The following is a 24031-nucleotide window of genomic DNA, read 5'->3' as shown; positions in this document are numbered from 1 at the left end:
GAAATGCATATTTACTCTTCTTGTGCTTCCTGCCAGCTGTCAGTTTTAAATCCTGAATCCCTGTTTATATTGTACTTGACCTTAACAGATAAGTCTTGCTCAACAGCTCGAGTGTATTAATTCAATTCAGCATCATATTTAGATATTTTTACTGCTGAGCTATATCTGGTTAATGAGTCCTGGGGTAAAGGCTGGATTTGATGATCTTAAAAGTCTTTTCCAACCCAGTTGATTCTGTGATTCTGTGGCTAGTCACCACTAAGGAAGCATGCTGCTTACTGTGCACATAGAGCTGTGCACTTGTGTACAGTATCCTTGCAGGTTGATCCAAAACCTACTGAAGTTCATCAGAATGATTCTTAGAACTTCACTGTGTTTTCAGTCAGGTCCTGAGCTGCTGTCTAATACTTGTATGGGGCAGAATTTTGCAGAGCAAACCAAGGTTGCTAATATCCTACCTAAATACCTTAACTATAAGACTGTCCTTATAACTTTTCCAACCGGATGGCTCTACAGAGAAAGAACACATTCTGTCCCTTTATGGTGTAGGCTGTTCTGCAGATCTGTCCTACATGCCCTTTCCATGAAATACCTAGAATACTTGTAGCAACAATGAAATGTTAGCTAAAATCTCACATAGTAATTCACCTTGAAGCAGCACAACTGCCAGGATTAGTTTCATCCCTTTTATTGAAAAGTGATGCAGTACTTACTAACAGCAGACAGTTTGTCATTTACTGCTTGTTACTCTCCCTAGTGACTAGAACAAGAACCACATCTTTTGCCAGCAGTACAAGATACATGTTTTGAAAACTTTGCTGGAGTCCATTAGCTCTGTGTGTCAAGAAAGCCTGTTCCTCTTGTTCAGACCTATACATCACGCCTTAGATTGATAGCCCCCTCTATGGAAACAATGACAAAGCAAGGTTTGCAGAGTTCAGCTCACAAACGAATTGCATCTCTACCTGTGATGGGGAGAACAGCCAGCTCAGACTTAGGGAGGGGTTGATACCTCCTCACTATAGAAGCAATGTACCCTACTGTTTCTCTGGTTTTGTCTGATAGGATATCTTCAATGCAGTCATCAAACAAAATCCCTTCCTTGTCTACCAGCTCCCATGTTTCTGGAATGTACAGCTGTCTGATCACACCCGTTCCGAGCAGTGCTACAGAGATGTGTCTGACCTGAAGGTATGTTTCACAGGAGGTTGGATGGGTGGTATCCTTTGGGACAAGACTCTGCTATGACAGAAAGATGATGTCCATTGAGTTGGGGGGTTGAAATAACACATACGGTTTGAGGACAACCAAGCAGGGGAAGCAAATATGACTTTGGCTTTGTGCATTTTGACTGTTAGAAAAGTCAAGGATGGATGCTGCTTTGGGGTTTGGCAAGGTGTTAGAGTAGCCCTTCACCTTTTAACGTTCTATACCTGTCACCTATGCCACTGCACTTTACTGCTGAGTTCCTCTTGCTGTCCCTGTATTAGCTCTTCCTATCCAAAGAATATGAAACCGTTTTCTTTTTGTACTGGACAAGTTTTAAACTCTTTAGTCAGCATCATTTAATAGAGTGAAATTCACAAAGAGGGTTGGGCAGACCCTCGCTAGAAATACAGTAGCCAAAATTCAAAGACCTTGCACACTTCTTATTTAGCTTCCTCATACACTTAACCCAACCACACATTTTCCCAGGATTTGCCCTTGAAAAAAGGCTGTATAGAATACTATTCATTTAATAAAGTCAAGCTATAGTATCAGCTTAATAGCACATTTTCTACTATTGTCAAGTAGAATATAAAAGCAGGATGGATTCGAACAATATGGATAAATTAACATCAATTGTTCTGTGGTCATTTTGAAAGGCCAGACTCAAATGTAGCATGCAGAGAGTTCAGAATCAGAAGCTGATTGTGCTTCTACCAGGTGTAGAATAATGCTGGCTGGCTAAACAGCAGTAGATTCCATCAGAGCAGACTAACGGCATCAGAACTACCTCAAGTTTTTGGTGATCCATTTTAAAATTCAGTTAAGATTCATATACTTAATTAATGTTCAAAGAATACTTTAGTAAGTAAGGTTAAAAGAGAAAAAAAAGAAAACTGCAGAACCATAGAAGAGGTTGCAAGAGACCTCTGGAGAGTGCCCAAACCCTGCTCAAAGCACTTTAGATCAGGTTGTTCAGTGCCTTGTGCAACTGAGTGTCAAGTTACCAAAGACTGAGGTTCCACAACCTTCCTGGACCCCTGCCCCAGACTTTGACCATTCTCCTAGTGCATTGCATTTCCTGAATCTAACCAATTTTTCCCTGGTAACAATTTGTAGAGTCAGCAGGAGTATTGAGTATTAACATGAAATACTGGATGAATACTGAAAAGCAATCACACTGATTTCAAAAGCTGCATTTCCCCAGAAACAGAAGAGCTACTACATGGGTTAACTGGCACGTCAAAGCTGGCCAATATTACTTGAATTTCATACATAAGGTATTTACAACCAACTGTTCAGGTGTGGTCCCTAGAAGGCAGCTTTTAAAGTTAGATCGGTATACTGATCAGTACACTGATAACTCAATGTTTTATAATTGATGGTTGTAGGGCAGGATCGACACAGGGACTGAAAAGCATCATCGTTTTATGACTTGTAACAAAGTTCTGGTAGAGATTTAGTTCTGTGCTGATGCTGAGAATCATGCATGACAGCAATTGTAAGGCCTGAAACAAAAGAAGAGAGGTAGTAACAGGGAAAATGTTTTCTAAAAGGTGAAATTTACGAAAATACACCTCCTACCTGGGAGATACCAAAGTATTTTTCTGTGACTTAGAGGCTGATGTTAATTCATATGATCCACTGAGACAATCAGATTGGATTCAACACAAGGTTAAGACACATACATGAGAAAAAATATTGAAGCTAATAACTGAGGATCTAGGGCTTGGTCCAATTGCCTAAACTTAATTAGAGTTATCATCGATACTCTCAGATATCTATGTGGGACTGGCAGATACAACACAGACCTACAGGAGATGATGTAGGTCTGTGTTGTATCTGTATCTTTTGGTAAGGCAACTGATGGGCCAGCGGGATAACACCAATGTGCTTCCAGTGTTACTATGTGCCTGTATTTAGGGAGCTCAGTTGTGATCCCAGCGAATGGTTCTGGAGGCTGGTTAAGCTCACCTGAGAGTAGACAACTGACAACTAATTGGGCAAATCACTTTTTAGGCTCCAATGACTTATCTGCTTCAAGTGTGGGTCATCTTGCTCATGTGTAACATCTACAAATAATTATTTAGTAGAAGTATCTTAAAATCAAATTGAAACTTCACTGTCAATTAACAAATTTATGTTTACAGGTATAACTTGGGCTTGGTATTTAACAGTCACACTGTCAGTTCTATTACAACATAGGCAATGAAGTCTAAGGTGCACAGTATCCTCTGCTGGCTTTCTGGTCTGAGATATTTTATGCAACAAGGGGTGCAAATACATAAGCAATTTCTTCAGCTGAAATGGACTTGCTCACACTGCTAAAATTACCCCTAAATACTGAATCAGGGCTGAAACTCTTTGCTTTGAAAGAGAGGCCGGAGCCTTATCATCTAGTGCACATTAGCCCCCTGGTTTCAGTAAAGCTCTTCCTATATTCAGCAGTTAAAGAACTAGCCCTCAGGCAGCACTGTTTAAAATTCTTCATGCAATTAAAAAAAATAAGTATAAACCAATTAAAGCTGTGATTTGCACTGTGGAAATGAGCAGAATTCTAGTTCTGAAAAGAAACCGTCTGGTTTGGTATGTTATCCTCTCAAAAAATCAACAGATGTCGTTAGCCCGAGTTAGAAAATATACTCTTAAAAAAATCACCAAAGTTAGTCAGTTCCATGGCATTTAATATAAATCGTATGACACAACATATTTGGCACATCCTGTATTTCATGGTAAGACTGGAATAGGAAACGAGGTAAAAGAAACCTCCAGGGTAAGAGGGAGAGAAAGACAGACTGTGAAGTTTGTACTGGAGGATTAAGATGAATAGCATAGGAAAGAAGGAAATTCAGGGAGAAATTTAAATTCCAAGGTAAAGCTGTCCCAGTTAAGTTTTCCTCAGTCAAATCAGACTGCATTCCTCAAGTCAGACTGAAAAGGAATTGATTTAATTCCATCCAGCCTCAAAGACCATGGAACTTGAGTATTTGTCATCTCTTACAGCACTGTGTCAGACTTGGACCCCCAGGGCTGACTGCTGTTCAGGTCACAGGGGGTGTATATACACACTTCTTTGCTGCTTTGGTTGCATTCATGCAAACACAAGATGGCTGGCATACTTTTTGGAGCACTTGGATATTTCATATTGCTTGAAGAAGATTCTAATCACCTTTTTCTCTTTATAGAACTCATTAAGTTGCATCTCTATCCATTTTGTTGGGGAAAAAAAAGAACCACCAGGTTTTTTATACTGTTTTATGTTAGAGGTCAGACTTATCTCCTGTGCCATACTCTGTAGTGCTAGATGCCACACTGTACACAGCTAGATGGAAGTCTGTGGGTTTTGTTCTGCTGTCCATGGCATATGGAACCAAATCTTACATAAACAATTACAGTTACAGAAGTCTTCTTTTTCCCACCCCAAAGGCACCTGTAATAAAGGTGGTTTGCATCAGTCAAGAATGTCTTGAAATGAACAATTTTAATAGAAACAAAGAGTAGGCTAACGAGGAAGCAGATGCCCTTTAATTCTTTTTGCCAAGTAAGCCAACTGCAATTTCTAAAGGCCAGAGGTGATTGGTTTTGTATGTCATTTGTTACACCTTGGAGAAACACTCAGGAATTGTTACTGATGACTGGCCTAAAGATATGGAAGTGCTAATAGTCATTCCATGTAGGCATCCACTGTCTGTCTTGCTTATCTCAGCTCTTCACATGTTCCTCAGTAGCTTGTCTGTGAATAAGCATGTGTCCTAAAGGTCCATACCTTGCTGGGCTTCAGAGCCTGTAGGGATCTGCCTGGAACTGAGGTTCATTTATGCATTACTTTTGGTGAGTTGGGTGTTTGTTTCTTTTTTTGGTTAATAGTTTGTTCCTGTCTGTAAAGGAATCTCAATTACTACGATTTGGCACAAACCAAATGGCAAGAAAAATCCTGTGAAAGAAGGTAATGAATTGTGATGCCTCTGACAATGAATCATGACCTCATTGAATGAGTCAGTCTTGAAGAGAAGTCTGGTTGTCAAGGATACAGAGGCTATTTACACACAGAGAATCTGGTAATTCACAGTCACAAAAATCAGATGCTGGATTCTTCAGTGAGAATATGTCAAATTATTAGACTTTACCCCTCAGCTCCAAAGTAAGAAAATACTTAAAAACCTTTCGATGGCTTTTCCAACTGGTTTTGAATACAGCTGATATTAAATTAGCAGATAAATAATTAACCTCATAAATTTTCCATTCTGAAATTATGTGATTCACTGTGTCCTCCCTGGGAATGTCTTCTACATTTTGTGAGATTGCTTGCAAAAGTTTACACAGGTTCTTGCCTATAACCCAAATACATGATTTTCTTACCTGCCTCAAACATGATCTGTTGCCTTCTTGCACCTTTCAGTGCCAACCAAGAAAGAGCTACACTGGGTGGAGAAAGGGCTTAAGAGGGTTAAACATACCCCTCCCTTAAATGAACATTGAAATCAGTAAGGTGCTTCGGCTCTCTCAAATAGGGAATATTGTGGTATTATAGAGGTGGTTTTAGGGAGTGTGTTTGCAGGCAGGAGGCCTCTCATTAGACATTGGTACAGGAGTTGAAGGTAGAGCTGCAAATCCTTTCGAGGAATAACAGAGAACTTTGAAAAGTACAAGACAGGGACAGTCTATCACCTTACTGTCATACAGCGTAGGCAGTAAGCTGGGGAGTAAAGCAATACCTGGGGCCATGAGCACCAAATAAGACAAGGCAAGGATTTGAATCCTACATCCAGAAGCAGTGCATGGGCCTCTGGGTTGCTGGCTACTGCACTGTGAGGCCCTTCTGCTTATGTAGTTCAGAAATATCATTCTGAAACCTCCCTGATGACATTTTTGTAAAGTACTTCATCCTTTCTAAGGAAATTGGTTCTTTTATTAAACCATATATTTCTGACAAAACACAGTTTAAAAATAAAATTTCCAGACATCTCTAATTGAGGCATAAGTTACACACAGGGTGCTTGTATGCAGTGTGGCTTGGGGCATATTTAAACTTCTCGGTAATACAAGCTTGAAAAGAAGCCTGTTGAGATGCATTAAAGTGCTATGTATTATGTGGCTTTACTGTGCAGATTTGCTGAACATTTAACTCCTGTTGATCTCAGTGGGAACTGTCTGGTTGCCTAAACAAGTAGTCTAGTTTTTAAGCAGGAAAGCTCCCCTTCCACAAAATACCACTTCTACTTACCTGAATTGTGAAGTGCTCATGGGCTTAATTAAGAATATCTGTTCAGTGCTTTGCAAAATTGAACTTCTTTAGGTTTAAGTTTAAGCTGAATTTATTCTTACTTTTTACTTTTTCAGCCTGGAAAGCATGAATACAGGATATTCTTTATTCTCTGATGTTATAAGGGCTCAAGCAGAGTGAGAAATTATCAAGATGTGTCTTTAGGTAAAAAATGGAAGACGTTGTTGTTAAGGAAACATTTGGCCAAATACTTTTGGAGAGAAAAGATGCTTCAGGGGAAAAATGGATAGAAATACCTATAGAAATAACGTTGTTTTGAAGGTTAGCATTAGTGGTTGGAGTATCAGAGTAAAAATATTTCCTCTCCCCACGGAGGACAATGCAACTGGTAACCTAAGGATTTTTGCTGGGATTTTTGTTTTCAGTGTATTTCCATGAGTATAAATGACCTTAGGGCCATGTCCTGTACTCTGCCAGCATATGACATCCTCTGTTACCTTCCATCTACAGCTGTGTCTTCATTTGAGTGCTTTGGATCAGAACCTGGTGAATAAATGGGAACTACTGGTGCAGTTTGCCTGTTTCACTAGGTCATAAGTGCATGGCAGTATTTCAGGAGGCTGGCTGGGTGTAATCAGCGAATAGTAACAGTTGCTGATTAACTAGGATGGTATTAACAGAAATGTAGATAGTGCCAAGTTGCTTAATGACAACTAACCAAGTGTTAAATAGATGTGGATTTTTAAGTTCTGATCTTTCAGTGCTTAAATTGCTAAGTGAAGATTAAGGAGCATATTAGTTCTCAGGAGGCCTTGATAAAGAGTGGAAAGGATCTGTTGGACAGCCTGAAGGTTAGCACTGTTCCTGAGGTATCTACCGAGATAATGGAACTGGAATTCTGTGTTCTAGCTGCAGTTCCCTTTGTAAGCCAACAGAGCTTTGGAATAGCTTAGAAACTAGGAGAGAAAATAGAAGAAGAAATATGCACAGTATTATGGTACTATTCAGTCTTAGAAAGAGGATGTAGTAATAAGTGTTTTAGTTTCTAGATTCGCTTTCTCTTTTTAGTGTTGAGGTAACAGTTTCACAGTCTGCAAATAAAATGCATTCTAAGTTTGAGGGCTTTTTCCTTTCTGATTTCCCTGTAGTCTAAAACTGATTTTTTTTTTTCTCCAGTCAATTTACTGTTGCCTGCAATAAACTTTCTAACATAATGGCCATAGTTTTACCACTGTCTCTATCATGTACTTCACTGATGCCCATGACAGGATGTCATACATGCAAGGATGTCTTGGCCTGTACAACTTATGCTATAGCTGATGTGCAACAAACCAAATCAGACAGCTACAGTCTGAACTGAAGGTGAATTTGTGGGCTGACAGCAAGATAGGAATACGATCTTTGGATGTACTGTTCTATGTCAATGGTTAAGAGTCCTGCTGCTTTTTGAAACCTGCTGTTCTTTTTTTTTGCTTTCAGATATCAAATAATATTTATCTAATCATGTTACATTTGAAAAGCAGCCTGCTTTTTCACTAGACCTGTTTCACGGTTTGCTTGCCTCAGGTCATCCAGATGGTTGCATAGTTCCTTGATGTTCTTTAGCACATCATCTTAAGCACACACTCACATGTGCTGTCTTTCTTGATTAAAAAATCAGCTTTTATGGATAGTCATCAGCTGCATTCAGCTTTCTTGAGTTCACTTCAGGCTCCACTGACATCTGTGCACATGCAGCATCCTGACACGTTTTAAATCTGATCAGCTGTGAACCACCAGCTAGGCCCTTAACAGCTTTTACACACACAATGTATTTTGAAGCACAGCAGCAAAGAGCCTCTACGCTGACAGCTGAAGTTGCCTGGCTTTGACATCCCCCATACAACCGGGTAGAGGCATCAACACCAGTACTTGGCTATGACGTGACGTAGTGTATGTTGATGGGAAATTTCTGCAGCACCGGGAAGCCTGTCCTGTAGCAGTTGCTGAGTTTATCATCATTAGCCATTTCTGTGCTCATGGTCCCCACCGTGAGTGGTCAGAGTGCTGAGCAGGGGGGTGGCTCATGAAGCTATCCAACAGGAAACTCGCGTGAAGTGTAGGAGTAGTATGGAGAACACACAGAAGATTCTTCTTAGTATTTTTTGTCCCACTTGCCAGCTTCTCACACTTCTTTGATCCACTCTTAAAGAAGTTCAAGTTACCAGCAGACAGTTTCCATTCTTTGCCTGCTTATAAAAATGCATACTAGTACCCTGTAAAACTGTTAATTGGTTCTTTAGGTTCCTTCAACTCTGTGCTTCTATTACATGTGCCTGCTTCCCGGAGGTAGGATTCAATCGTTGAAACTTTTTTTGCATGCATTTAGTACCTTTGCTGCAGTTAAATACAATGGATTAAATGTCAAGTTCTTTTCAAAGAAACAAGATTTTGGAGATCCATTTTTCAGTGGAAGAAATCTGTCATCTTATGTCCTAACCTTCCTAAAGCTCTTTCTGTTTCTGTGATGTTCTGTATTTTTAGCAGCAACATGTTATTGCACAGATAAGTTACACTTCCGAACATATGGACAAATGTAAAAGCAGCAAAGAATGCAGCATTACCTGGGAAAAAATATCTACACTGGGTATTTTTGTCCAAGCAAATTCCCAGATTTATACAGCGTGTAGATGCATCGTGATCTTGGTTTGAAGTGTTCCTATAACCGGAAAAACTGATTCGCCGATTTCCAAAATGACTTTTTTTCTTTCCTTACAGTTGCTTTTTTTTAACTGCATGCATGGTTTTTCTGACAACCTGATGATCTCAGCAGTGACATCCCAGGAAAGGATAAAACTTTCCATATCAGGAGATATTTTCATTGGTGTTAGGTACATGGAAGAGAGTGCCATAGCTTTTATGGAAGTATAAACACTCAGCGGGGAGACTGTGTTGTTTGCTCAAGTTAGTACGGGAAGAATTCAGGCTGTGTCCTGCTCTATTCTTCTCCAGTCCACTCAATCAGCAGCAGATAACACGATTTTAGAGGGCTCCCTGTTCCTGTGGAGCAGTGTTGCTGACACCAAGGGAACTGCGTTCCTCTGCTCTGGGCTGCTTCTGTTGTACCTGCTGCACCTCAGCTCTATGCATTCCTTCCCACAAATGCAGTGTTCAGAGCAAAACTCACTGTGTGACCAGCTAGGCACAGCTCAGCAGCTGGCATTGCAGCTCTGTGGCTGTGTCTGAGTGACACAGTGCCTTCGCGCAATTAATTTAATGGATTCAGAGAACCTGCAGAACTCTGAGCTTGGAATTATTCCCAAGGGAGACTTTTTTTTTTTTTTTATCTCTTTAGAAGTCACAGGAATAAAACTGAATACAAAGCATTTGGTGGGGTTTTTTTTATGCCTAAAATACAGCCTCTATAAAATGAAATAATTCCCGCAAGCCACTTGTGGCTCCCTCTTAGTTTTTCCTGGGGGCCCTGTTCTTGTTCACATTGGCAGCAGTGCAAAGTTGTCTTGATGTAAATGAGAATCAGACCCTTTATGTCAGCATTAGAGTTAAATCTAGGGCAGTGTGAAAGTCGTCTCTCATTAGCAGAGGCTAAATACCTGCTAGAAATTGGAATTCAAAGGGTGGAAGCACTATACTGCATCTCTGTGTTGTGTAACACAACTGGAATCAGTCTTGGTTAAAAGAACAGCAAAATGGAAGTCAGATTAAATTCAGTCATTTTTGAAGGGTGTAAATGGGTATCGGAGTTAATTTCAATCTTTTTCTTCTCAATCCCTAACCAGAGAAGAGTCTGCCTGGCCTGAAACAGTGAATCAATTTCATTAACTGAAACAGTCATGTGGAAATCTGAGATTAATGTTTAATACCCACATCCCTGTGTCCCTCGTCCTTCTACCTTCTTCAACAGAGTCCATAACCTATCAACTCCGTGATTAGAGTGGTGGCAGCATTTATGCAGCGCTGCATCACAAATTAGAGCAGCACCCTAACTCATGTGCAGGTAATCCTGTGGAGGAGTTTCAAAGCACATCACCTGTAGAGCTGAAGTTACTTGTGGAGAATGTGGAAAAGCCTGCCTGATAAAAAGACAGAAGAAAGTCTGTGTGGGTTTGGGGTTGTTTATTTTGTTTTTAAGAGGGCAGCAAACTGAGCACACATAAAAAGAGGAGATAAAGCAAATCTGTATTCTAACCGCAGGATGTGTTTTCTCTGTTTTTCCCTCTGAGGTGATTCACTGGAACTCACCAAAGAAGCTGCGAGTGAAAAACAAGCATGTGGAGTTCTTCCGTAACCTCTACCTGACATTTCTGGAATATGATGGGAATTTGCTGAGACGGGAACTCTTTGGCTGCCCCAGTGAGGCAGATGTTAACAGTGAAAATGTAAGTGGGATGTGTAGGGCTTGATGGTTTAAAGGATGGTTTATACAAGGCACAGGTTACATGAAGGCTTGGAGAGTTGGTGCAGGTAGTGCAGTGCAGAGGGACTCATGAGAATTGAAGTCAGTGCTCAAATTCCAGGAGTAACACTGCAAATCATGTATTATCTCTGTGCCTCAGTTCCTCACCTGGAAAACTGTGATATTAATCTTCCCTTTCCCCTGGTTTTGGTTGTCTTTTTTCTTTTTTTCCATTTCGCATTTTGAAAATCCCTATGAAAGTTAACATCACAAACTGAAAATGAGGATTTGAGCTCTTAATTCCGTTAGGCAATTTCGCAAGTCTCACCCTTAAACATAAAACTTTCTGGGGGAAAGGCTTGTTTCTTGTGTTTCTTCTGCAGATAGTGATGTCAGTTTTGGCCAGTAGATACTAATGCACAAATAATGAAGAAGAAGTGAAAATATTGAGACTGCTGGATTTGGATCTACAAGGGTTTGCCATGCTGCAAACTACAGAATGAGTTAATATTTCAAGGTACACATAGGCTGTGAGACTGCAGGTTTTTTTCCACACTACCCCTAATCAAACACAGCAGCATTTATGTGTATCTGCATAGAAATTGCAATCAGAACTATTCAGACAAAGCAAATCATTTGAAAGTGGTTGAAATCAAGGATGTTTATGTACAGATGTTCTTATGTGTGTGTATGCCTTAGTACATGTAATTCCAAAGTAAAAACTGTTAACTGAGTTGTTTATACACAGATTCATATGAACTCCTTGTTTATAAGGGCATTAAACTGAAAGAGGGTAGATTTAGACTAGCTATTAGGAAGAAATTCTTCACTATGAGGGTGATGAGGCACTGGCACAGGTTGCCCAGAGAAGCTGTGGCTGCCCCACCCCTGGCAGTGTTCAAGGACAGGTTGGATGGGGCTTGGAGCAACCTGATCTAGTGGAAGGTGTCCCTGCCCATGGAAGTTGTCCCTGCCCATGGGAGGGGGTTGGAACTGGATGAGCTTTAAGGTCCCTTCCAAACCATTCTATGATTCTACAGTGATCTTTGGATATTTCTAGACCAAGTACCAATTTTGGCTACACAGTCTGAAAGGAAATAAAAAAGCAACCTGTAATACTTTGTGTTATATCCAAGAAAAAAGAATTCTGAAATATGCATTATCTATATAAAAACCAATAAAGCAAAGCGAGTATCGTGTGCACATTAGCAGTTAAGATGTAATTGGCAATCAATAGCATTGTTGAGGCTTGTAGTATTTCTATTTAGTCTGTTGATAAAATGACCACGTGAGATATCTTTCCCTGTTTTTTAACAATAGCACTCATAGCTTGGATAGATACATTTTAGCCTAAGCCATGACTTCCCAGATACATATTTGACCATCCCACTGTCTTCTGAAAGAAGTGGGAAATGGTGGGAAACCAGAGATCAACATTAACTGGTAGAGACTGAAGCAGGGATGAGAGAGAGAGAGAAAGAGCACAGTGAGAGCAAAAGCACATGGAGAAAGAAAATCTTACACAAGAGTGAGAGGCTTTTAGACAATCAAGTGAACTGAATGTGATAAAAGACCACTCTGACCATAAGAGACATCAAGCATCAAGATACAATATAGACAGGGTAGAGGGCAGGAGATAGAAAGGGGGAAAGAGACATTAAAAAAAAAGACACATGAACAAAACACACCTTCATCGGATTTTAAAAATTCAGGTTAAATTTATACTGAATTCCCAATATGTTGTCTAGGTTCGAAGAGCATGAATTCAGTCACAGACTCGTTGCTTTATTTTCCAGAGCTCTGTATATCCTTATTAAATAGATTTATTCCAGACATATTGCTGGGTAGCAGCACACAGTGAATGCATTCTCTTGCTAGTTGAAAATGGCAGCCCTGAAAGTTTGAAATGGCTCATTTTACTGAACTTGTATCTAGTTGACAGACACTGGAAATGACTAACTGTTCAAGCCTGTTTCTTATTCAAGACAAGTAGAACGCAATATGGTATATGGTATGGCTTGTGTCTGAAAAAAGAAAGTTAACTCATTTTTCCATTTATAAATAATTAAAAAAAGAGATCCTGAAAAAAGAATGAGCTAGACATACAAAAATATGTAAGTCCTAATTTGCCGAGAGTCACCAAAAAGTTAACAGCTTTCTATCAAAACAATCAGACACATTAGAAAAGCTAACTTCAGGTAGCTTAAAACTAGTCACTTAGGAGAAGACATTGTTTTTTATTAGTTACCCTTGATGTAATCTCCTCTCTAAACTTAATTATGTCCTTTTTATTGTAGAATACAAAAGCTAAGTTTCAGCTCTGAAATTGTGAGACCCTAGGAATAGGATTATTGCAAAACCCACTCTCTCACTGTGACATATACAGTGTCACAGGTGTCCTACTGAAATACAGTACATTACCACAGTCTATTGCAGGATAATCATTAGAAGTAGAACATCTTGTAAGGTGAGCAGGGAAACTCTGTTTGTCATTCCTCCCACTGCAAGAACTGGGGGGCATGAAGTGGAAATTGCAAGTAGCAGGTTCAAAACAAAGATATTTTACCAACAATGTAATGAAGCTTTGAGTAGGAGGTAATGTTGCTAAAAGTATACACATGCTCAAATGTGACTTTTCATGGAAATAAAATTGGTCAGGAACTGTTTAACTTTCATGCAGAAAGTCCTTGAACCACAAGCTCAGGATTAGGGGAATGTTCTGATAAAGCATCACTGTATACTCTTCCTGCTTTTACACTCCTCTCTAGGCAGCCAGGTCACAGCTGGAGGCAGGATGCTGGGCTAGATGGACCTGTAGTCTGACAAGAAACACCCAAAAACAACATTTGCAGTTGGATTCCTAAGCATATATGTTACATAAAAGGCTATAATTCCTGTGAAGTAACATATGTATAAAGTAGAAATGGCTATTTGATTTATCTTATTGCCTGTAATTTTTCCTTTCTTTGAACTGAGACTATCAGCCCAAAACCACAATTGGCCTTTATTGTGCTAAGCATTGTATATGGGTAAAAGGTGGTCCTCTAGCTGCCTGTGCTTCTCTGCTTTGTGCAGAGGTGAACAAAATGTTAGAATATCTCTTCTTGTTTTATAATCAAAGATAATTACTTAAGCAGTGAATGCGCTGAGCGGTGTTGTTGAAGCAGTGCCTTAGTGTGAGTCTGTCACTCACAGTCTGGCTGTATCTGAATTCCCCTTAAGTTCTTGTTTCGATATGCCAGCCATTGTTTTCTTCAGAATGCAACCTGTAATTAAGGAATCTCATTTGTAATTGAAATAATGTGGAAAGGAATATGGTGGTGGGTACCATTGGACTGGTTCTGCTAACCGTAAGGCCCTTTACACTTCTCATCAGTACTGAGATGTCCTTAAAATGAATGTAGATTATGTGTCTTTACTTTTCAAGGACTGTTTACATTGCTAGAGAGACATAAAGGGGCATTAGTTTAAAAGGTAATCAGACCTTACATTAATATCTCTCTGTATGTGTGCATACATATAATACCACAAACTGAGTTCTAAGAGGTCTAAAGTCAGTCTTTGGATCTTATACTGCACAGTCCTGACCTAGACAGCTCTTGATCTTCAGTGCACCAAACAACAGTGTTCTAAGGTTCCAAAATATTACAAATGGGAATGATAGGGCTCTGAAACTTGAATATTGAAGGCAAAGGAATACAGACGTGGTAATTTTTCTGTTTATGTAAAAATGCTCATATGTATGTCTATTTGTACATGCATGTTTCAGCCTTTCCTTGAAAATGTCAAGCAGAAAGATCCTGTGTGTTGCAGGGACGGGCTGTGGACAGGAGCCTGCCACATGCTCCTTGCCATAGAGCAGTACTCCAAGTCCCTGTAAATCAGTATGTGTTAAAATGAGAATACAAAGAGCATACTCTTCTCTGCAAATTGATACAGTCACACATTTGCCTTTTGTTCGGATTCTGGGTGGGAAATACAGAATATGAACCAAATCCTCCTGTAAACATAGCCATTGACTCAAGTGGACTTTGGAGTGCCTACTTAGTCACTCCATCCTAGTTATTCCATGCTATTTCTCCCTTCTCAGTCCTTCTTTCTTATTTTGATAAAATGCAGAAGATTTTAGGGAAAGCCACAAAGGCAAAGCTCACAATGATCTCAAATTTGAACATTTCCTATTGGCCTTTAGTGCTTGTGTTCAGCATTTCATTCTAAAGGACCTAATGTAAAGTCTAAAATATTTCAACAGGATCTTCTCTGAACCAGCCTATCTCTGTAGTTATGCTGTGAGATTGATACTGAAAAGCCTGATTTTAGCACACAGGCACACAGTCAACTCATAAAACTTCTTTTCCTTCAGACAGTTTCTCATGAGGTACTTCTGCCAAAGCATTAAATCTGAAGGTTGAATGGGACATCCCCTGTTAGTGAAGCTGTGTCCTGATACAAAGTCCAGCGCAAGATCAGTGGGAAGTTTATCACTATTTCCACTCAGTTTAAGAAAAGGACAATAGATTCCCATTGAAGAAGACTTTCAGAAAACACAGGACAAAAATCTCTGCATATTTTTATTTTCAGACTTTCAAAACAACATTACAATGAAACTGTGTAAAAAAAAAAAAAAACAACACTTGCTTAGGTGTATACTTACTAAATGTGTTTTTACTTACTCACTTTTTCGTGCAAACCCAGGGATTCTTAATACTAGCAAATGGCTGTGCATGCCAGTTGGTAATATCCACCAGAAGAACAGGAAATTCTATCAATGTAGCACATACTAGAAATTCTGCTAATCTAGCCATTTTTGAATGTCTAAAACTAGCATGCAAAGGGAACTTCCAAATCCGTATCAGGGCACTGAAGGTGAATTCAGACTGATGCTTTGAGTACCCTTTACTCCTGCAAAATTTCATCATTTGTAGGACTGGGAATTAAAGTTACTATTTTGTGGTGACATGGTCTTTCTCTAGTAATAACAGATGGTTTATGGCAGTTTTGAGGTGAATTGCTGACTTCCCCAGCTGTGTTGTTTCTATTATTATAACTTATTGTTATTAAATGCTGAGCTGGTAGCCCATTCTGTTAGTTGCCTGAAAGTTGCTGTTATACTGCTTTCAACGACTTATAATATTAATGAGGATCATGTGGATGGGGATTTATTTGGGTTTTTTTATGCCATGCTGGTTACCTCTTTGTTTCTTTAATTTTTGAAGTGAAACATGGGGAAAAGCTTGGGAGGGGGTTGCCCACACCACAAGTTCTGATGGCCTCTTCATGGAAATACTCCACACCTTACAGACAGAACTGGCTTTTGGGCCCAGAACATGTTTTTTGCCAACCTGGTGAAAACTTAAGCTAATTACAATGCTGAAAAATCCTGGTTTGCACATTGTTGGTGAATGTTTTATTTGACTTTAAGAAGGCTCAGATCTCTCAAAAGAGATTTGGCAGACTACTTTTGAGTAAGAACCATTGGATTAGAAACGGGACTGGAACTGACCATGAGACTTGTCACACAAAAAGAAAGAGGGCTAGAAACAATCTGGGATAACAAAAGCAAAGAGACCAGCCTTTCATGGCACTGGGCTGCAAAGGAGGACTGGGAACAGCTCAGCCAGGAAGGCTTGGCAGAGACCTGGGGAAATGAGAGGCAGAGGATTACCATGATCCAACATCAGCAGCTGAGATGAAGGGAATTTGTAATGCACGTATACAGAACTGTCTAAGATGTTATGCATGCCTAAAAATTGGGTTCTTAATTGTGTTGATTATTTGTGGTCAAGATAAGACATTTAAACAAGAGGGTTAGCTACTTCTCACATGCAGCAGCAAAATTCCTCTTGCTAGGTAGGCTTGCTCAGGCATTATCCTCTTTGTATTTAGCGCAGCTTTGTTTCACAGAAGGCTCAATTTGACCCATAGCAAATGCACAAAATCTTATGGTGTGGGAGGAATAAAGGTTTAATTGACATGGGATTAGTCTGGCTTTTATTACTAATCATTGAAGAAGCCAGAAGTACTTTATGTAGGTCATCCCAAACAAGATTCAGTGAATGCTTTTTCCTCTCAACATCATCATCTGCTTTGTCTGTGCGTGCTGTAGGCAACAGTTAATTCACACACATTGAAAGTGCTAAATGTTGCAATCCAAATTGCCTACTGGTGGGAACTGGGACAGCTACACAGGAGGAAATGAAACTGCTGCAGTTTATAACCAGATTGTAGTTTCATCCCAGGCTGGTGTTAGTTCTCCTCTCAGCAGCTAAGCTGAGTTGATTTTGTGCTATGAATCTTAACTGCATACAGCTGGGAGAAGGAACAATGATCTAAAAGGTAGTTTTCAACTAAGCTGCTCAGTTCCTGTTGTGTTGGCATGAATATCGAGTGACTTAAGCTTAGTGTCATCTCACGTCACCTAGACACTTGATAGAGATGCCTACATTAGTGTTTCTATCCCCTTCCCCAAGATCTAAATAGGTGCTAGACACAAAGTGTTTCTTGTTGGTGCTTTTTTGAATATCACTAATCCCTTGAAAATACTTCTGATCCCAGATTTTGGGTTGATCTCATGTGAGATGAAGTCCTGTTGATTTTGGTGGGGAGTAAATGGTTTCTGTGGCACAGCATTTAAAATGAGGCCAATCACAAATATGCTTATCCTAGGAACACCCTTAGACATTAGACAATCCAGTTTGCTGGTGAAAGGTGTATGTTGTGTGCCATGTATCATATGGGTCTACCATTGATCACATGGATAGAAAACAGCACCTCACCTCATACAAATGTATGTCAGACAAGGAGACCTGGTAAATCATGATGATTTATGACAGAGTTGAATACCTTCTGGCCTGCCTGTGCCACTCTGGCCAGCCTGCCTTCAAAGACAGCTTTCCCTGAGACGAAGTCTGATCACCTGCCACAGCTGGTTGCCCAGAGAAGTAACTTAGTGTAGATTTCTTTTTATCTGTTTGTCTCTTTGTTCTGTCACAATGAGTGTCATGGCATTTTTATTGCCATTTTATATGCCATTTTTATTTCCATAACATCATGATGCTAATGAGAGCACTTGTTTCCCCACTACAGTATTTCCTAGGAGAATGTCTACCATACACAGCCTGAAAAGAATACATTTTTCACTGTGATAGTGTTTCCTAGAGGTAACATTTCCCACATGCTCAGTGGCAAGTAGCCTTAGCATTGAAAATCTTGTAGAAACAGTGAATCTTATGGTAAGCAGGTACTCACGAGAATACATGCTGTTACTCTAAGGTTAAGAAGTCTTTACTATATTAGGTATATTGTTGTAAGTATAATGGAGGGGTCCATAATGAGGATGCCATATTTTTATCAAATCCAGCTGATAGTTTGATGGTGCACTAGTGCACTGTTTGAGTAAGCATCTGTTTGCATAAGTCGTGTCAGCATTCCCATTATAAACACATCTTTTCCAGAAGGCATAATGTAGCGGCAAACCTTAAACCAAGCTGTAAGCTCTTTGTAAATAGGGGACCTCTGCAATGTGCATGCTATAGATAAGATTATATCACTGGAGAAATTTTATGTGATCACGTAACTGAAAATTGATATGAGGTAACTCAGAAAGATAGATTTAAGGATATGTGTATGTGTCTGTCTCAGACAATTCACTGTCTTTTGCATGTCACACATCTTTAACATTCATCATTTTAAATATATGAATAAAAAATGTCATATGACTTTGCACAGTATGTATTTATAGGTTGTGTGTGTCTCTTCATAGTAAAGAGGAAGCAGGCTTTATGTGTATGTGATACTGGGTCACTGGTGTCTGAATGTATATATGAATATATATATATAAATGAAGGGAACAAAGAAAGTGAGAGAGGGAAAAAGGCTCTTAAACTGCATTAAATGTACAGCACCCTGCTGTTAGTCCTTATAATTTGTCCAGGTCATAACGCTAGCTTCAGTGAGATAACCTGTGATCTTACAGCTTTTGCTGGACCAAATTCAGGGTGCCTAGCATGTCTAGCATTGCTCCCAGCAGGAGAGGTATTTTCATATGGATAATCACATGCTACTGCATTCCAGCGCCTATTGCCTCAGCATTGCAGGATAGCTCCATCCTTAACGCAGACTGCTTGCCACATACGCAGAAGCAGTGCTACAGGCCAGGTCTCAGACTGTCCTTGTGCTGGTTTTCCCATCTGAAGGAGCACACCTTAAGCAAACTGTGTTTTCCCAACCTGCAGAGCATGGCTCCTGAGGCAGCCTAGCAGTTTAGGTTCGTGGTATGATCGGGCAAGGATTGCACAAGCATTCCTGCAATGTGCTGATGAAGCTGTGTGTCTGATACTGCCAGGTGATGTCTGCATATTAGCCAGGGTTCTATGACAGCCTGTGCTTGGGCTTCCCCATGGCAGCCTGCCTGCACTTGAGGGGAGGGTGCTAGGGGCAGAGGCTAGGGTAGATAGGCAGCACATCATGCACATGGTCCTTCTGGGGAATGCTCTCTCCAAGGGTGGGCTGTGTATCATCTCTTCTCCTAAGAGAAGAGGTGAGACATGGCCATCACTTGGGTCCAACGCTACACAGGGTACTGAGCATAAGTCATGCGAAGTGCCAGTGAGAACCTTGCAGACCATCAGCATAACTGCAGGTTCAGAAAAAGTGTGACAGGACAGAGATACAATCCTGACCCTACAAGATGCAGAGGAAAGAGCGAGATTTCTCCTGCCCTGTAGCAGAAGGGATCTTCTGCTGTTTGCTGCTCTCCTTCACCTCCATCACCAACTCTGTGACTTGGTGAGTTACACCATCTGGGGCCTCTAAGAAGCTGTCTCCTCCTCTTCTCCCACCCAGGGCTCTGTAGATTGCAAAGCCATAATTTAGCCCCAAATGTTACTGTTTAACTCATAATTAAGTATTTATATCCTCTTAGCTTGCAACCCAGATGTAATCTGATAGTCATTCAGTGACTGCCTGATTAATAGCTGTTGTGTAATTACAAACTTCTAGCCTGGTCATTTATATATACAGCAGGATAGTAAGTATCCCTGAAATGTGCTTTGCTATTGTTTAACCATTTAGACTTCAATTATCTTCTTGATAATTCACTCAAGGTCATACTAGTATCTCTTTTCAAGGAAGAAATAGAAAGATTCAATAGTCCTTCTAATCACTGTTGTAATTATTATGTTTAATTCAATTATTGTTTCCATGTGACTTGGAAAAGAAAGTACAGGCTCAGCTGAATGACAGTTTGTAAAGCAGAATCAATGAAACTCCAAGAATGTGGAAAAGAACTCCCGATTTCTATTCCACCAAAAGAGAAGTTGATTTCAATATAAGTTTTGCCTGAGTAAAGATTTGTCAAGATTTGGACTCTCGTCTTTCTAAAAGCAGTCTCTCTTCAGGGATGTTTTAAGATCTGTGCAGAACAAAAGCACAGAAGAATGAGAGCCTGATCCAAAACTCTTTGAAATCAAAGGAGAGATATTTCCATTATTCAAAAGAAGATTATAGAGTGATGTACAGGAAAATATCAGGAATTATTCCATCAGCCTTCACAGGAAAACATTCATCTGTAAGCATTATTCTTGGTGGCAACCATTATGCTTATAGTTCCAAGAACAACAGCTCTTCTTAGTACAGTATTAGAACAAGAAATGTCTACTTTTTTTTTCTTTTGAAGGTAAGAAAACTATTTCTTTAAATCATCCTGAACAGGACAAAAAGAAGAGATTTTTAAATATAAATGAATGTCTGTAATTCAGTAATCTGTTTGTTGCATGAAATGCTTTTGAAGTGCACTGTGATTTTTATCAAAACTTGTGAAATTTCCATTAAATTAATCTTTTTCTTATTTACTGATAAATATGCAATTGTATTCTTCTTATAGGATGCTTTCTAAAAATGAAATATAAAAACACCTTTATTAATAACCTACATTTCAGAGCAATACAGACAGAACTCTATTTGACCTGTTAAGACCGTATGTTATTTTCATCTTCATTACACTTTATAGTACATTTTACAGCAGATATGACTGATTTTTCCTTTTAAATAATCTATCTGGATGTTTTCTTTAAAATAATACACTTTAGGGATGGAACTAGTCAGCTGCATAGACCTTTGGTCAGTTTTTCTCTTCCTTATTTCCTCAGAGCTAAACTTTTATTCTCTTAAAGCTACAGGTCTAAGTGACTCAGGATTGAATTGCTCTGAGATGCCCATTTTAACTTTGAAGGGGCTTGGTTTCCAAGGGAGACAAAACAATACCCGCTCTCTGCTAATATGCCATCCTTTGGATTTATGAAACTAGGTATCCAGAAGTATAAATCCCATAGAAATGTAGGCTTAATTCTGCAGCTGAAAGAATATTTTCATTGCAAAATTGAACTGGTGCAGATACATAAATCTCAAGAGATAGAATAATGATCAGTTAAAGATGTTTCTTGCAGCTGTCTGTCCATGCTGCTGGCAGCAGTTACTATTCTCCAACAGAGGCAGCAGTATGGGAATTGCTCAGTCCAGTGCATACAAGCTTAATGTGCTGCTGAGTTTTGTCTACTGAAGCTGTATGTCTACGAGTAGTTTGAAACACTCCTTCTAGTAAGGAATAACATTATGAGTCACATTGGAGTGTTAGCTCTGAAACCTGGGATTATGAAACTTTGATCATTCACTGTTTCATTTCTGGTCTGGATGTTGAAAGTATGTAATGCAGATAATATATATGATATATAGACCATAAGACAATGGTCTGTCTGCCTTATCAGTTTACTTACAAGTGGTTTCTTCTAGTCTCTTGTCCAGGGACTTGCAGGAGCAATGCTACTCTGTATGTTCCACTTCCGTTCCCCATTGCAACATGCTGCATGTTGCCAACCTCATTCTTTCTGATTTACTAAAATAATTACAGAGAATTTATAGAATTATAGAATCACAGAATAGTTAGGGTTGGAAAGGACCTTAAGATCATCAAGTTCCAACCCCCCTGCCATTAGAGCAACCCCCCTTGCTCTAAACCATATCACCCAACGCCTCGTCCAGCCTGGCCTTGAACACTGCCAGGGATGGAGCATTCACAACCTTCCTGGGCAGCCTATTCCAGTGCCTCACCACCCTAACAGGAAAGAATTTCCTCCTTATATCCAATCTAAACTCCCCCTGTTTAAGTTTTAACCCATTACCCCTTGTTCTATCACTACAATAATGTCCACTCTCTCCTTACAGCTCCAGAAACAGCTGTCTGAGCTGGATGAGGATGACTTATGCTATGAATTTCGTCGTGAACGTTTCACCGTCCATCGCACTCATTTGTATTTTCTGCACTATGAATATGAGCCTGCTTCAGACAATACTGATGTAACACTGGTGGCTCAACTTTCAATGGACAGGTAGGGAAAACTGTTTGTTCCCCTGAAAGCGCGACACAATATTTTCTTACAGAGAAATCCAACTGTGGGATGCTTTGGGGAGAAAAAAGACTCATTTCCATAGAAACTTGGATGTCATATTGTAAGACCTTTCTTGAATTAGGAGTAGCACAGGTAAACATCATGCAGACATCCAGACTTCAGCTCCACAGTGCACACACGAGTATGGGTAGAGTTCATGAGAGGCTGAATATTGGAATTGCAAGGGTTGTTACCTGTAAGGTTTGTCAGGTATTAGGAGTTATGAAGGGTTTCTGAGAAAAAGCAGGAGTTGTTTGTAATAGGGTTAGGTAAGCAGTTGTACCTGATGAGGATTTTACACTCTTTAATTCCTCATTAGACGTTTGTTTTCATTGCTCTTTTCCTTGCAGAAAAGCTCAATTAGTGATTTTTCTTACAGTGAAAATCAAAACTAACCATTTTCGTTTCAAATTGGGAACTTGAAAATTAAACTCGTTTTTTAATGTGGTAGTGTGAAACATAAGATCTTTTGAGTGGAGTCACTGCGTTTTTATACAAATGTTGATTTTCAGATTAAAATTTCTAATTCTTCTGAACTTTATGTTCTGGTCTAAAGTGAAATTTTAACTTGTATTTCACTTGGGAAAATAGGAAAAGTTTCACCTGCATCTTTCTGATTCCCACCATTGCAATTAGTTATCATTTTTCAGAAGCCCTGGGTAAGCCAACTTTGTGAAATTTTGAATTGTCAGTCTCCTGTTTCCTCCTGTTCTTCAGTTTTAATCTGGACCAACCTTTGTAGTTACTGGTATGAGAATGGGTTACAAACCAGGTCAGATCTCCTTGAATATTGGCTATTAAACACACAGAATACAACAAACATGATCCGTGAATGCCACCACTGCTACACCAGCAGAAGGTCAGCAATATTGCAGGAGGGTCAGAGAAAATCAGATCAACAAAACATTAACAGCCTGTTTTAAAATAAACATGAACAAATGAGGACTATTCTCTTTGGCCCATGCCTCAGCACTGCATCCTGCACATTGTGTTATGATTTGCTCTGCACATCAGTGTCTGTTCTGTTGATTTTGAATTGAGGAATCATTTCTTAAGTGTTCACAAACCTTTGTGTAAAAAACTAAAGAAATAAATTAAGCCAGGCCCTGAGCGAGTGCCACAGTAAATTAGTAAAGCTGGTGTGTGCACATGGTATATTTTCCCCCCAGAATTTCATTCAAAAGAATGATCTGGGGCTCAGTGCTTATTCACTGGCACTGATGCAAAGTTTCAGCATCTGTTTCCCTTTCTAGGTTCTCACTGGGGCACATGTTTTTATTGATAGACAGGACCACACATTTTTATTCAGGAAGAACATTCGTGCAGGAAGAATCTGAAAAATCTTCCCTGCTTCTTTGGTGTGTTGCTATAAATTATTGATTTGAGTTGGAAATACCTTTCAGCTAAAATCAATAAATAATACCATACCAAAGAACTGTTTAGCTGCTTTGTTTTCTTTCACATCTTTCAGATACTTTTTTTTTTTAATCTTCTTTAAACCACTTCTATTAAACTCCTCCAGCGTAGCTGTAGACATTTAAGAATTGTGTCTCAGATGTAAGATGGCATGTACATAAACAATGTGCTATACGCTGCATTCCTGCATTGTTCTTTCAAATTATCATCCGAGATGAGGAAAGGCAAAAAAACAACTCCTGGTTTCTCCAATTATAGTCCTTTTGGATATGAGACTGACATGACTGTTGTGACAGGCTTGTATTTGCCTGTGCTGAGGAATGGAAGAGGGGAATGAGGTTTAGG

At 39.5% G+C, this 24031-nt stretch overlaps 1 protein-coding gene across 5 annotated transcripts in view; it reads left to right on the top strand.

Annotated features, from left to right (window-relative positions):
- The window catches only part of LARGE1 (LARGE xylosyl- and glucuronyltransferase 1), a 281109-nt gene that overhangs the window by 234660 nt on the left and 22418 nt on the right, over positions 1 to 24031 (top strand). For 4 of the 5 annotated variants that reach the window (XM_061371799.1, XM_061371800.1, XM_061371801.1 and 1 more), the window contains 3 exons: positions 1066 to 1191; positions 10654 to 10809; positions 22047 to 22210. In XM_061371799.1, the coding sequence (XP_061227783.1) occupies positions 1066 to 1191; positions 10654 to 10809; positions 22047 to 22210 (446 nt within the window). The remainder of the gene's footprint in view (positions 1 to 1065; positions 1192 to 10653; positions 10810 to 22046; positions 22211 to 24031) is intronic. The other variant, XM_061371803.1, reaches the window with a different exon arrangement.

The sequence above is a fragment of the Neopsephotus bourkii genome, unplaced genomic scaffold (assembly GCF_033783945.1).
Source record: "Neopsephotus bourkii isolate Nb327-2 ecotype Australia unplaced genomic scaffold, CSIRO-AGI_Nbou_v1 NB_1589, whole genome shotgun sequence".
NCBI lineage: Eukaryota > Metazoa > Chordata > Aves > Psittaciformes > Psittacidae > Neopsephotus > Neopsephotus bourkii.
Note: the sequence above shows the minus strand (reverse complement) of the source record. Positions and strands in the feature narration are given on the sequence as shown.